This window comes from Callospermophilus lateralis, chromosome 3 (assembly GCF_048772815.1).
Source record: "Callospermophilus lateralis isolate mCalLat2 chromosome 3, mCalLat2.hap1, whole genome shotgun sequence".
Taxonomy (NCBI): Eukaryota; Metazoa; Chordata; class Mammalia; order Rodentia; family Sciuridae; genus Callospermophilus; species Callospermophilus lateralis.
In genome coordinates this window covers 935,307-949,915 of record NC_135307.1, presented here as the reverse complement: position 1 = coordinate 949,915, position 14,609 = coordinate 935,307, and the positions used below count along the sequence as shown (strand labels likewise).

Here is a 14,609-nt window from a genome sequence, read left to right as displayed (position 1 = left end):
CTTCTCCTCAGAGCTACCTCAGGTGGATGCCTGGCTTGGGGACACTGTGCGTCATGTCTGTAGGGATGCCCAGAGCTCCCTTCTCCTCAGAGCTACCTCCGGTGAATGCCTGGCTCGGGGACACTGTCGGTCATGTATCTAGGGATGCCTGGAGCTCTCTTGTTCTGAGTTGCCTGAGGGAATTGCACTAGAAGCTTCTGGAATGACCCGCAGTAGGTGTGGGAAATGTGGTGTTGGTGAGGAGAGAGCCCCACCTTGGGACTGAGCTGAGGAGAGCCTGGCTGTGCGCCCTGCTCCTTCACTATTTCATTCAGGCTAGGTCTAGGTTGTGACCCTCATCGTCTTTTTTAAAAATAATTTACATTAGGTATATATTGCCATAATTTAAAATAAAATTTAGTTGTAGTTGGACCTAATACCTTTATTTAATTTATTTATTTTTATGTGATGCTGAGGATTGAACCCAGAGCCTTGCACGTGCTCGGCGACTGCTCTACCCCAGATCCCCAGCCCCTCATCATCTTCCTACAGTTACCCCAGGTTTTTCCTGGAGATCCTGGGTGGGATGAAGGAGGAATGATGAACGAGGGTTCTAAGCCCAGGAGAGACTCCATTACTTGTGTTCCTTATTGCTTATTTTTTCAAATATTATTTTAGTTGTCCATAATTGTGTTTTATTTATTGATATTGAGAATCAAACCCAGTGCTTCGCACATCCTGGCAAGTGCTCTGCCACTGAGCCACAACCCCAGCCCTCCTTATTGTTTTAATGGTGTCAAAGTAGTAGAAAAGAACACGGAAATATGGAAAAGCACATGTGTTACCAGCCTACTACTTTATTTCAGTTTAGTATGTTATTTGTAACAAATTCATTTATTAAAAATGTATTTCAGGGCTGGGACTGAAGCTTCCTGGTAGGGTGCTTTTCTAGCATGTGTGAGGCCCTGGGTTTGATCCTCAGCACCACATATAAATAAATAAGATACAGGTGTTTGTTTGATCTACATCTAAAAATATTAAGAAAGTTTATTCCATGTACTAAACTCATGAACCACATTTCATGGAACTAAACTTACAAAACTAAACTCATAAACCACATATTTCTTTGGTTGAGAGAATTCCAGTTTAATTGTCAGTATATGTGCATCTTCCCTCTTTTGAAAATTTTTTTAAATATTATTTTTAGTTGTAGTTGGACACAATACCTTTATTTATTTATTTTTATGTGGTGCTGAGGATCAAACCCAGGGCATCACGTGTGCTAGGTGAGTGCTGTACCACGGAGCCACAGCCCCAGCCCTGGTGTATTTTACTTATCCATAATAGTGGGGTCCATTTTGATGTATGCAGACATGCATGGAGTATAATTTGTTCAGTTTCACCCCAGTATTTCCATGTTCCCTCCACCTCCGTCCTCCTGCTCCCCTTTCTCTAGTGGTCTTCCTTCTATTTATTTATTGTTTTGTTAAACTGGTGGTTTATAGACAGACACGGAGGGGGATTCACTGTGGTGTGGTCGTATATGTACTTAGATCGTTTGGTCAGTTTCATTCTTCAGTTCCTCCCTTTTCCCATCCCTCCTCTCTCCCCATACACCCCCTTCTATTCCACTGACCTCCTTTCTATCTTTATGGGATCTCCCCATTTTATATTTCCTTATTTACCTCTAGTTTTTGTGTATAAGATAAAACATTTGACCCTTGGCTTTCGGAGTCTGGCTTATTTCAGTTAGCATGATGTTCTCCAGTTCCATTCATTTACCAGCAGATGCAGTAATTTCATTCTCCTTTATGGCCGAGTAAAACTCTGATGTGTGTATATGCCATGCTTTCTTTATCTGCTCATCTGTTGACAGACACCTGGGAAGGTTTCATAGCTTGGCTACTGAGAATTGTGCTGGCTTAAACATTGATATGGCTGTATTCCTATAGCATGCTGATTTTTGTTCTTTCAGGTAAATACCCCCCCCCCCCAAAAAAAAAAGGGTGGGAGGAAGAGCTAGATCATGTGATGGCTTCATTTCTAGTTTCTTGAGGAATCTCTGTACTGCTGTCCATAGTGGTTGGTTGCACTCATCTGCACAAACAACAGGTGAGTGTACCTTTCTCCCTATCCTCACCAGAGTTTGTTGGTTTTTGTATTCCTGATGTTTGCCCTTCTAACTGGAGATGAAATCTTAATGTAGATGTGATTTGCATTTCTCTGATTGCCAGGCATGTTGAACCTTTTTTTTCCCATGTTTTTTGGCCATTTGTATTTCTCCTTTTGAGAAATGTCTGCTTAGTTCTTTCACCCATTTTTTGTGTTGAGCTATTCATTTTTCTGTTGTTACATGTATTGAGTTATTTATATTTCTGGATATTAATCCCTTGTTGGAAAAGTAGATGGAAAAGACTTTCTCCCATTCTGAGGGGCTCTCTTTATGATCCTATTTCCCTCACTTGTCAGAGCATTTTAATTTGAAGGCATTTCACTTATTGCATCTTGGTTTTATTTTTTGAATTTTATGGATCTTGTTGAGGAAGTCAGTGCCTGCCCTGCACCAATATGTTGGAGAGTCAGGTTTCTATGAGCCCAATCTACTTTTCCACTGACTTACATCTTCATTTTAGAAATCATTTATCTTGAATTGATTGATCTATAATAAATAGCATCTTACATTTTAGTTTTCAAGTGCTCTACAGCTTCTGCCAAAATAATTCATTGTTCATGAATGTGGTAATGCATTTAAATGATGATAAGATGAAAGTAGAATAAAAGGAATTGGGTCTTATAAAAACAGTGTACCCGTTGCCTTAAATTATATACATATTTTAGACTGGGATTTGAACTCAGGACTTCATGTATCCTATGTAAGTGCTCTACCCCTATAAGTGAGCAACACCCTCACTTCTCTTTTTGAGAGAGGATCTTGCTAAATTGCCCAGACTGGCCTCAAATTTAGAATTTTCATTTCTCTGTCTCCCTAAGTAGCTGGGATTATGATGGTGTATACTACCATACCTGGGTCCTCTCCTCTTTCAGTGGAATACCTGCTACTTCCATGCACTTTATGGTTGCTGGTACAGAGCAGGCAGTGGTGGTGGATGGCCAGGGTCTTCTGCCCAGGATTAAGTGAAGCTGCTGGGGCCTACTGTGGAGGGTGGTGGGTGAGGCAGACTGTTGAGGTCAGTTTCCCTGAGGTGGGTTGTTGGGATGGAAGGCTAGAGAACTAGGGGCTCTGAGTGAGTGACCACCAAGGCCAGTATTCCTCACCATCTGTTCTCCCTCCTGTTGGCTCTGACCCTCCTCCAGACCCCTCTTCCAGGCCTGCCTTTCTTCTCCTGACCCCACCCCATCCCCCAGACCACATCCTCCATAGACTCTGCCTAGACCCCTCCCCCAAGGCCCCCACATCTCTTCTCCAGATCCCTGCCCTGTCCAGACTGTGGCCCTCCTCCAGACCCTACCCTGTTTCCAGGCCCTGCCTCTCTCAGCCACAGCTCAGGGCACTAATTGACAGTACATTTGCAGTAGTGCACAAAATAGCCTGTTGAATAAACATTGATGTTCTACATGGATGAAATATCTTGACTATATCAGGCTTTGATGGAACATGAACTGAATTCAGGAAAGTCACCTTTTTTTTTTTATCTAGATCATAAACATTTGAAATAAAATCAGAATTTGTGAAAGGTCAGGTAACACTTAGCTGTGAGACCTAATGATCCCAGGGTCTTTTCCAGTGGGAGATCTCCCAGCAGCAGTTCCAACTTTGCTATGCTAATGGATCGATTGAGTTTTCTTAATTTAGTTGTTTTGCAATGTCTGTATTTCCTAGGAAATGCCCCATGTCCACCAGGTTTTCAGTTCTTTTTAATTTTCTACAGAATTCTTAATCCTGTGAACTTCTGCTGTTTTCCCTCAGCAATATTTTTAAAATATGCTTTCTGCTTTCTTGGTTTTCCATTGAGAAACTTGTCTTGTTTGAAAATTCTCATGATAATCCTAAATGATTTTAATTATTTTCTGCTTATTGAGATGTCTTTGCATACTGGGTATGCAGCTCAGTGACAGAGCACTTGCCTAGCAATTGAGAGGCCTTGGGGTCCATCCCAGCACCATACACACACACATATATTTTTACACACACACACACACACACAATGTCATTTGCTAGAACTCAAGCATCAGAGGTATCCAGAGATATGTTCAAAAACATTTTGTATTTACACACACACACACACACATACACACACACACACACACACACACACACACACACATATATATATATATATATATATATATATCTCACAATATCTCTTCCAGATTTAGATGAAATTTTTCTAAGAAAAAATTTCAATGTCAACTATTATATTGCATGATTCTTTTTTTTTTTAACCTTTATTTATTTTTATGTGCTTTTGAGGATCTAACTCAGGGCCTCGCACATGCTAAGGAAGCACTCTATCGCTGAGCCACAACCCCACCTGATCCTTTTTTTAATATTTATTTTTTAGTTGTACACAGTACCTTTATTTTATTTTATTTATATGTGGTGCTGAGGATTGAACCCAGGGCCTTGCACATGCTAGGCCAGTGCTCTATCACTGGGCCGCAACCCCAGTCCCCTGCATGATTCTTTTTTTTTTTTTTAGAGAGAATTTTTTAATATTTATTTTTTAGTTTTTGGCGGACACAACATCTTTGTTTGTATGTGGTGCTGAGGATCAAACCTGGGCCGCATGCATGCCAGGTGAGCGCGCTACCACTTGAGCCACATCCCCAGCCCATCCCCTGCATGATTTTTAAAACCACTGTAGATGAAGTTTTCTCAGGATCCAAGTCGTTACAATGTGTAAGAGACAAGTCAATAGCTGAGTTGTGTAATTAAGAAATATTTTTTACTAAAAATAAATTTTTAAACAAACATTTTCTTTTCTATTTTTCAATTTAGAAAGCATATCCCTATGTCTTATTAAAGTTCTACATTTGTTTATTTTTATGTGGTCCTGAGAATCGAAGCCAGTGCCTCACATATGCTAGGCAAGTGCTCTACCACTGAGCAACATCCTCAGGCCCTAAAGTTTTACATTTATAAAAAGTTGTTTTCTTATTCATTGCAAGCAAGGGATTGGGTCTTCTGATGAGCATGATGCTTTGTATATTGCCAGGAATTCTTGTTGGAGAACTCTGTTTGTGTTTTGTATCTGTTTGAAGTATCATTGAAAATATACCATTATGTTTTGAGTTCAGAAATTTGAATTTCTTCTTTTGAGGTTATATGTTTATTAACACTAAGAGTTATTTCATGTGAAGTGCCATAATTACATTTTATCCTAATGATTGTGCCCCTATGTGCTTATAAGTTGGCTTTTAGAGCAGAATTGAGTATATTGCACATCTGCTGGGTTTCTTAGAAAAGTACATACACTTTTTATAAAATTAAAAAACTATCATATTTAAAAAATTATCATATTTAAATTAGTAGAAGCAGAGGTTAGATATGTTAGCATTGTGAGCTGAACAAAGTGCAGGTTGACTTTAATTATTTTTGGGAGGTTGATATAATGGCTTCTTCCCTGTTCTATTCCTGCAATGGTTGTCTGTGATCAGTTGTGTGGCCTGGAGAGTTTTTGTTCACACTGGGTGTTGACCTCAGGGCCTTGTATGTGCTTGGCAAGCACGTAGCTACATATATCCTTAGCCCTTTTTAAAATTTAATTTTGAGACATGGTCTTGCTGTATTGCCCAGTTGAGCCTCAAATGTATGATCCTCTTGCCTTAGCCTCCCAAGTAACTGGGATGACAGGCATGTGACTGGCATGTCCTTGTGCCTTGTGCATGCTAGGTGAGCTCTCTACCATGGAGCCACAACCCAGCCTGGAAATGTAGTCATGTTTAAAGTTTTATTTGAGTACCTTTATCTTTATACAGAAATTTCAAAGGAAGCCTCAACCTGACTTTGCCCTTGTGATGACTTAGGTGCACTATCTCAGATGTATTAACATCTTAGACCATTTGTCATGAAGAATAAACACTAGTATGTTATAAATAACTGAAGTTGTATTTCCTCTGGATTCTCAGTTCTGCCTCTTCCTGTTCCAGGACCCCAAATGAAATCCAGTCAACATGTCTCTGTAGACTCCTCTTGGGGTGACAGTTTCTCTGAACTTCCTTGTTCCAGTGACCTCGGCACATGGGGAGGACCTGTCAGGTATTTGTAGATTGTTCTCCTTTGGGGTTTACTTGTTTTTCCTCACATCTAGACTTGGGCCATGGTCTGGGGGAAGCAGTCACAGAGGTGGAGAGCTGCTCTGTCATCTCAAGCCCTCAAGGTGAATGTCACCTTAGTACTGAGTGTGCTCAGCTGGCTGGGGAGTGCCTTTCAAGTTTCCATGTTTTTCTCATATTTATCCTGGGGCTGTGGGTCTGGGGCAAGCAGGTCACAGAGGGGGAGAGCTGCTCTGTCATCTCAAGCCCTCAAGGTGAATGTCACTTTAGTACTGAGTGTGCTCAGCTGGCTGGGGAGTGCCTTTCAAGTTTCTGACTGTGGAGTTACTGTTCTCTGCATGTCCCTATTGTATGTGTTTCTGGAGGAAGTCATTATAGAGGGCCCACACTTAAGGAACAGGGAGTTAGCTGCACCTCCTCGATGGCCTTGTCTGCCTTAGTTATGTGGTATGCTTCTTCACAAGAGGTTTCTGCACAAGAGAATTGCATGTTGTAAATAATTTATCTCAGTTTATAGCTTTTCTTTTTGTTCTGTCTTTCACAGAGTATACAATTTAATTTTTTCATGTGATGCTGGGGATTGAACCCAGGGCCTCACATATGCCAGGCAGGTGCTCTACCACTGAGCTATACCCCATCCCTTTAAAAATCTTCCAGGCTGGCCTTGAATTTGCAATCTCCCTGCCTCAGCCTTTTTTTTAAAGAGAGAGAGAGAGAGAGAGAGAGAGAGAGAGAGAGAGAGAGAGAGAATTTTTTAATATTGATTTTTTTAGTTTTCGTCGGACACAACATCTTTGTTTGTATGTGGTGTTTGAGGATTGAACCTGGGCTGCACGCATGCCAGGTGAGTGTGCTACCGCTTGAGCCACATCCCCAGCCCCCCTGCCTCATCCTTTTGAGTAATTAGGATTCTTGGCATGCAACACCACACTTGGTAAAAATTTGATTTTATAAAGTCCATGCTATCAATATTTTCTTCTGCCAATTTACTTTTAGTATTGTGTGTTAAAACTCATCACCAAGGGCTAGGGATGTAGCTGAGTATTGTAGCTGAGGTTGTATGTAGCTGAGGTTGTCCACCATGTGTGCTGCCCTGCATTTGGTCCCCAGTTCCAGAACACACACACACACACACACACACACACACACACACACACACACAGTATCACAAAGATTACATGGATTTTCTTCTGTTTCTCTTTAATTTTTTTTTTTCAAATTTTAGTTATGGATGATTATGAGTCAATTTTTGTGGAAATTTTGGTTTGCATATACTTTCATTTCACTGAATATAGTTTTCAAAGCTTGTTAAATCACCACTTTTTGACAAATAGTGTTTAATGGGTTTCATTTCCATTTGAATTTCCAAAATCATGTGCCAGGTTTCTCTTCTTGCAACTAAAAGGCTCAGGGGCCACTCCAGGTAAACTGGGCTGACTGGGCTGTGCAAAATGACCACACAAAAGATACAAATACCTTTTTCTTTGGGGTCGTTGTGACGGCTCCTCTGACCTTAAGGGTCCTCAGGAAGAGAGAGAGAGAGCATGCACTGACCCCTTTTATTGAGGAGAAGCTATTCAAATGAGGCAAGGGGTCAGGTTTCAGGGGGCTGAGTCTATCTTCATGATGTCCACTGTCAGCAGGTTGACTGACACCTGGGTAGGCCACACCCAAGGACACAGTAAGAGAAGGGGACCCACAAGGCACTTCCATGGAAGATTCTACCCTAAACAGGGCAAGGGTTATATCACAAAGGAACAGGTGAGCGTAGGTCCACCCATGGGCTGTAGCAAGACAAATCCATGCCCCAGACACCGACCCTCGAACCCAAGAAGGTGGGGAAAGCTCTGCCACATTTCTGTGACTGAGCGCCTCAGCACCCAGTGGGGGAGTGTGACTCAGTCACGTCAAAGTTGGTCTCCCACACAGTTGCCTCCTGGACTCCCAGCCCCTGAGCGGACAGTGGTGGTCAGCAGGAGGATGCCCACTTCCTGGGCCCCTGCTTGGCCTCCCTAAGGTCCCCGCCTGGCCCCTCAGCACCCTGTATCAAGGGCTGCACCTGAGACCAGGTCTCTCCCTCTTCCCAGGCCAGCTGCCCCTCTCCAGGACTGACCACTAGGCCAGGACCAACTCCACACAGGCCTCACTCCCAGGATGGAGGCTCGAGCCCCAGGACGGCCTTCCTGTTCACAGCACTGCCTGCCCCTGCCCACAGCACAAGCTGCACTCTTCCACCATGACCACGGGGACCCCAGGACAGAGACTCCCAGCAGCTGGCAAGCAGAGCCGTGTGCAGCTGCAGGCCACCTGTGTGGGGACCTCCAGGAGCTCTGTGCTGAGCCCTCTGGAATCAGGGACTCAACGTTCTATGTCACTCTTAGCATGTGCATTTGAGGAGGGCAGCGTGGAGCCCCTGTGCAGGCACAGTGCGCAGGGGCCTCTTGGGGTTATGCAGGGAGTTCACATTCCACATTACCTCCAGCCTAGGTACGTCCCTGAAGACCCAGAAACAGACACTGGAATGAAAACTTGTGTGTGAACATTCACAGCAGCACCATGCACAAGGGTCAGAAAGGAGAAGTGACCCAGTTGTCCACTGAGGAGGAATGGGGAACAGGACGAGTCCATCCACATGATGGAATATTACTCAGTCCTGAAAAGGACTTCAGCTCTGACACATGCTACAAGTGGGACGGACCTTGAGACCTGGGGCTCGGTGAGAGAAGCTGACACAGAGGGTCACATAGTGTGGATTCCATGGGCAGGACCTATCCACATCAGGCCATCGAGACACAGGCAGTGGGCAGGTGATGGGGCTGGGCAGGGGACTGGGTACTGCTGGAGTGCAGGTGCCTTCCAGGGGTAAATGGGCTGTTTGGAAGTAGAGGCGCTGGGCGCCCAGTGCTGTGAAGGCAACTGATGTCCAGCTCGATCCCTGGCTGATGGACTTGTGCACGTCCAGCACAGCTACAGCTCATGCTCAGGTTCCAGCTCTCAGTGACCCAGCACCAAGTGGAGGCAGAGAGGCCAACCTCAGAGACACCAGTGTGGCCACATGTTCTGGGGAATGCAGGTGACCTGTGGGGACCTTGGAGAACACACAGGGGCATTACAAGCTGAAGCTGGGTGACACTGGACATAGCATGGGGCAGTCCTGGGGGGGACCACATCCCAGGGCAGCAGCTGCACAGATGACGTTGAGGTGGCCACATTTATTATCAGCTGTGAACAGCGGTCAGGCAGGGAGTGCCCTGCCAGAGCCGAGCCTGGCCTGACCCCAGGGACGGAGGCCTGGCTCAAGCTGCATTGGACGGTGGGGTTCCTCAGCCAGAGAAGTGGCAGGATGCAAGGCCTCTCACCCCCAGGCCCAGGACCTGCGGGAGGAGAGGGTGGAGGTGAGTCCCTGGGCACAGCTGAGTCTCCCGGCAGCACCAGCCATGGCAGTGCCAGCCACACCAGCTTCCTAAACCTCCCGTAAACGTCTCTGTGTACAGCAGGGCACATGGGGCCTTGGGAGGGCTGTTTTCCAGGTGGACAGATGTCCCCATGGATGCTGCCAAGCCCGCTCCAGTCCCCTAGGTCAAGATGCGTTACACCTGGCCGAGCAGTCATGGCCAGGAGCCAAGCTGACCCTGGCAGGGACACCCCACTGACCTTGAAGACGTGTCCTGCCTGCGGCTCCCGCAACAGCTGCTCTGGACTCAGGCTGTCCGCTGCAGAGGTCACGTACAGGTCGGAGTAGTCAGCCCCCCCGAAACAGCAGGACGTCACCCTGGACACTGGCATCTCCGGGGTGCACAGCCGCGTCCCTGTAAATAAAGCTCAGGTACATCCCTGAAGCCCAGCCACCCATCTGCTGCTGGACCCCAGGTGGCCTGACTGTGCCCTCTCCCCAGTGGGGCCCTGGGCCAGCTGGTTCTCCCTGGCACCTGCAGCACTTGATCCCCAAGTCTGCCCTTCCTCATGGACTGCAGGGGTCAGCAGGGCCACCTGGAGCCCAGGAGCTGGAGAGGCCAGTCTCCTGGAGGGAGCTGGACACATTGTAAGAGGTTGGTCCTGTCCACATTTGCACCCCAGAACCTGTGATTGGGACCTGGTGTGGGAACAGCGTCTCTGCAGAAGTCGTTAGTGAAGGGTCCTGAGATGGGCTCCTCCTGGGTCAGGGGGCCCTCATGCAATGGCCATGTCCTCCCAAGAGACAGAGGAGGGGACACAGACCCAGAGGAGGAGCCCCGTGGAGACAGAGGCAGAGACTGGAGTGAGGGGCCACCTGGATCCCAGGAGCTGGAGAGGCAGGAGGAGCCTCTCTGGAGCTCATGGAGGGAACTGGACACCATGGTAAGAGGTGGGTCCTGTCCACATTTGCACCCCAGAACCTGTGAGTGGGACCTGGTGTGGGAACAGGTCTCTGCAGAGGTCGTTAGTGAAGGGTCTGAGATGGGCTCCTCCTGGGTCAGGTGGCCCTCATGCAATGGCCGTGTCCTCCCAAGAGACAGAGGAGGGGACACAGACCCAGAGGAGGAGCCCCGTGGAGACGGAGGCAGAGACTGCAGGGAGGGGCCACCAGCCCAGGGCCACCTGGAGCCCAGGAGCTGGAGAGGCAGGAGGAGCCCCCTGGAGCCTGTGCAGGGAGCTCAGCCTGTGACCCTGGTCCAGCCTCCGCCCTCCAGGGTGGGAGAGGACAAGGTCTTGTAGTTTTCAACCGCTGGTTTGTGGTCATTTTCTACATCAGCCCCTGTGTTCCCTGCACTGCCCATCTGCACAAGTCCCCCTGTAGCTGGACAAGCAAGTGGTCCCACTCCTGGACCCTGAACACCGTGGCACAGAGCACCCCATGGCCCCTCCTTGACCGACTGCCCTGTGCACACACCTCTCTCGGCGTCCATGCGGATCACCCTGCCTCCATCAATGCAGGCCACCCAGAGTGTCCCCGTGGTGTCCATGAACAGCCCATCTGGCATGCCTTGCTCTGGCTCCAGCTGGCACACCAGTCGTGGGTTTGCTGCGGCAGGACAGACAGAGGCGCGTGGCCCCTCACTGCCCAGACCAGGGGGTGACATAGTGTGGCCTCAACAACGTGAGGGAGTGACAGACCCCGTGGTGCATCTGGGACCCCAGGAGGGGACTCAGGAGGGTGTGGGGGGCTGGCCATAAAAGGCCCTCCCCGAGAAGGGCATGGGGGGCTGGCCATGGTTGGTCCCTCCCAGTGAGGGCTTATGGGGCGGGCCATGGAGGCCCGTACTTCAGGGAGGATGTGGGGAGCTGGCCATGGAGGCTCCTACCCCAGTGAGGGTATGAGGGGCTGACCACAGAGGCCCATACCTGAGGGAGGGCGTGCTGGGCTGGCCAGGGAGGTCCCGCCCAGGTAGGGCATGGGGGCTGGCCATGGTGGCCCCACCCATAGAGGGTGTGAGGGCTGACCACGGAGGCTCCTACCCCAGGGAGGGTGTGGGGGGGGCTGGTCACGGTGGCCCCATCCAGGGAGGGTGTGGGGGCTGGCCACGGAGGCCTTCCTCTGGGGAGGGCGTGGGGGGCTAGCAACGGTGGCCCCTACCCAGGCCTCCTGTCTGCACGTCGTAGTCATAGGACTGCACAGAGTAGTCCAGGCCGTCCACGTGGTAGAGAGTGTGATGGTCCAGGGACCAGTCCAGCCCGTTGGGGATGCCCAGCTGGTCCAGCTGTCTGACCACGGAGCGGTCAGCATAGAGTGTGTACAGGGAGCCCTGCCCCGGCTCCCACACTCCTGGGGCGGACGCCTCTGGCATGGTGCCTGGAGAGAGTGGAAGGTCAGTGGTCAGCACCCTACCCTGTCCTGCCCACCCCACACAGACCCGCTGTGCAGAGAGCTGTGGTCACCCTCAGTCGGGGGACAGCAGGCAGGATGGCCCTCAGGCGGCATCTGTGAGTGAGCCTCTGTGCTGGGCGAAGGGGGGACCCCAGGGATGTTCCACTGGGAAGAGTCCTGCTCAGGCAGAGGTGCAGGGCCCTCAGCCGCACGTGAATGGCCTCTGGCCACTGCCCCACCCTGGCAGCTTCGACCCTCCCAGGGTCCTCTCTGGGCAGGGATCTGGGAAGAATGACATGGAAGCCATGGGCTTTGGAGCGGGAGGGAACCTGTGGGCTGCCCAGCACCTGCATGGCCCCCGGGGGCCGCTTGCCAGCAGCCTGGGGAGGGCTCCTGAGGTCCCCACCCAGCTGGCACCCGCCATGATGGGAGGCTCTGCAGGTGGCCTGGGCCAGTCCTTTCAGCAGCCCACCTGCCACAAACCTCCCAGCGGGGTCCACCTTCCCGTCGTTGAACCTGTTGTGGGGCTTGTCCCTGTCCAGCCAGGCCGCCCACTCCACCTGCCCCTTCTCCCAGTCCAGGAGGCCAAGGCAGGTGCCAGAGGCCACCACATAGCTGCCCTCTCGGTGCAGAGCCACACAGCCAACAGGGTCTCCTGGGAGGACAGAGGACAGCAGGGTGGCCCAGCTGCTGCTTCTCCAGGAGACTCCACCCACGGGGCTCCCGCCAGGAGGCACCATCAGGGCACAGAGCACATCTCAGCACAGGACCAGTCCTGCTGGACCTGCGTGGACCACCTCTCTGCACCCCCTCCCCACGATGGCCACCACAGGGCCTCCAGATGGGACTGGAGGCTGCCAAGCCTGCCTGCAGGGCCACCAGGACTGCAGGAGTGGAGAGCGCTGGCCTCTCCTCACGTCAGTGCCAGTGTGAGAGCCGGGGGTGCCCCTGAGCCCTCAGGTAGGACGCTGGGCCTGGGACAGGCTCCACAGGAGGGTGCCTGAGGCCAGACACAGACTTGGGGCCAGCCCTGATCTGCAAGGGGGACAGTGGCACCTGCCCTTGGGGAGGGTGAGGGTGAGTGGGGGATGTTCCCAGAGTGCTGCTTCTGATCCTCAGAAAACCCACAGGGGTCATCAGCCACACAGGTGTGCAAGCCCCACAGACACACAGGTACCTCCCAGGTGTGTGAATCCACAGGGGTCAGCAGTCCACACAGGTGTGCAAGCCCCACAGACACACAGGTACCTCCCAGGTGTGTGAATCCACAGGGGTCAGCAGTCCACACAGGTGTGCAAGCCCCACAGACACACAGGTACCTCCCAGGTGTGTGAATCCACAGGGGTCAGCAGTCCACACAGGTGTGCAAGCCCCACAGACACACAGGTACCTCCCAGGTGTGTGAATCCACAGGGGTCAGCAGTCCACACAGGTATGCAAGCCCCACAGACACACAGGTACCTCCCAGGTGTGTGGGTCCATGCACACACATGAACCTGGAAAATGCACAGTCACCCCCACCCTAGCTCCTGAGTCAGGACAGGTGCATGTGTGGCATAACCCGGGGTCAGAGCCAGGTGCAGGCTCCACACAACAGCCAGAAGGATGTCAGTGTTTCCAGGATTTAACCTGGATGACAGCAAGCCCGGCTTTGGTCCTTCCAACTATAGCTATACACCAGGACTTCCCACCCCATGGTCTGTCCTGTGCCCAGGGTGTGACAGCCCACACTTCAGGGGCTGTGGAGCAGGGGGACAGGTGCTGAAGAAGCAGGTGCCCCGGCTGGGCCCCTGCAACCCTCAGGCCACGAGTGATGCTGGACACCTGTGGCAAAGGTACCAACGAGCCCTAGGACCTCAGGGACATGGGTCCACAAGCAGGCAGGACAGCTTCAAAGCTAAACAAGCCCCAGGACTTCAGGGGACACGGGGCCCTGGGCACATAGGATGGTCTCACAGCTCCCTTCCCAGGAGCACCTGAATCTCCAGGGGACCCACACTTCCTCAGGCCCATGTTCTGCAGGCCCCAGGCCCACTTCCTCTGGCCCAAAGTCTCCACCTCTCAGACCCACTTCCTTTGTCCGACCCTCTGCAGCCCCCCAGGCCCACTTCCTTTGTTCCACCATCTGCAGGCCCCAGTTCCACTTAAGTCTGCACCTCCCCAGAGAGTGGGTTCCACCAGCACACAGTCCTGGTGTTGATGTCCACAAACACCAGCTGCCCGGTCTCCTCTTCCCACATGGGACACTCCCCCATCCTGTGCCTGTCCCGGATGACAGCCTCGATCCTGGGGGACGCCATGGCCTGGGAGGAGGACAGGGCTGTGAGTGCCCTGTTCTCTGACCCATTCTCCTGGTCATCAGGTGAGGGCTGCTGCACCATGCAGGCTGGGCGCTCCCGGGTGTGTGACATCCTGTGGTCTCAAGGACAGCCCTCTTCTGCTCATGAAGCCTCACCCAGGCAGACAAGGGGATGCAGAGAGGGAGCCGGCCGAGCCCACGCCCCTCCTGGCTCCTCTGTGCCTCGTGTCACTCTGCATGACCCGAGAGGTCGACAGAACGTGCAGGTGCCCCGTCACTTGAAGAGGCACCCCCTGGCAAGGTTCCAGG

At 50.8% G+C, this 14,609-nt stretch overlaps 1 protein-coding gene across 1 annotated transcript; it reads right to left on the bottom strand.

Moving 5' to 3' along the window:
* Positions 1-9,368: 9,368 nt before the first annotated feature.
* LOC143641500 (regucalcin-like) lies at positions 9,369-14,014 on the bottom strand. The gene is made up of 6 exons (XM_077109001.1): positions 13,978-14,014; positions 12,474-12,656; positions 11,771-11,986; positions 11,087-11,218; positions 9,871-10,025; positions 9,369-9,590 (listed from the first exon to the last, which is right to left on the bottom strand). The coding sequence occupies exons 1-6, from the start codon at positions 14,012-14,014 to the stop codon at positions 9,540-9,542; spliced, it is 774 nt and encodes a 257-aa protein (XP_076965116.1). The 3' UTR covers positions 9,369-9,539.
* Positions 14,015-14,609: the final 595 nt, after the last annotated feature.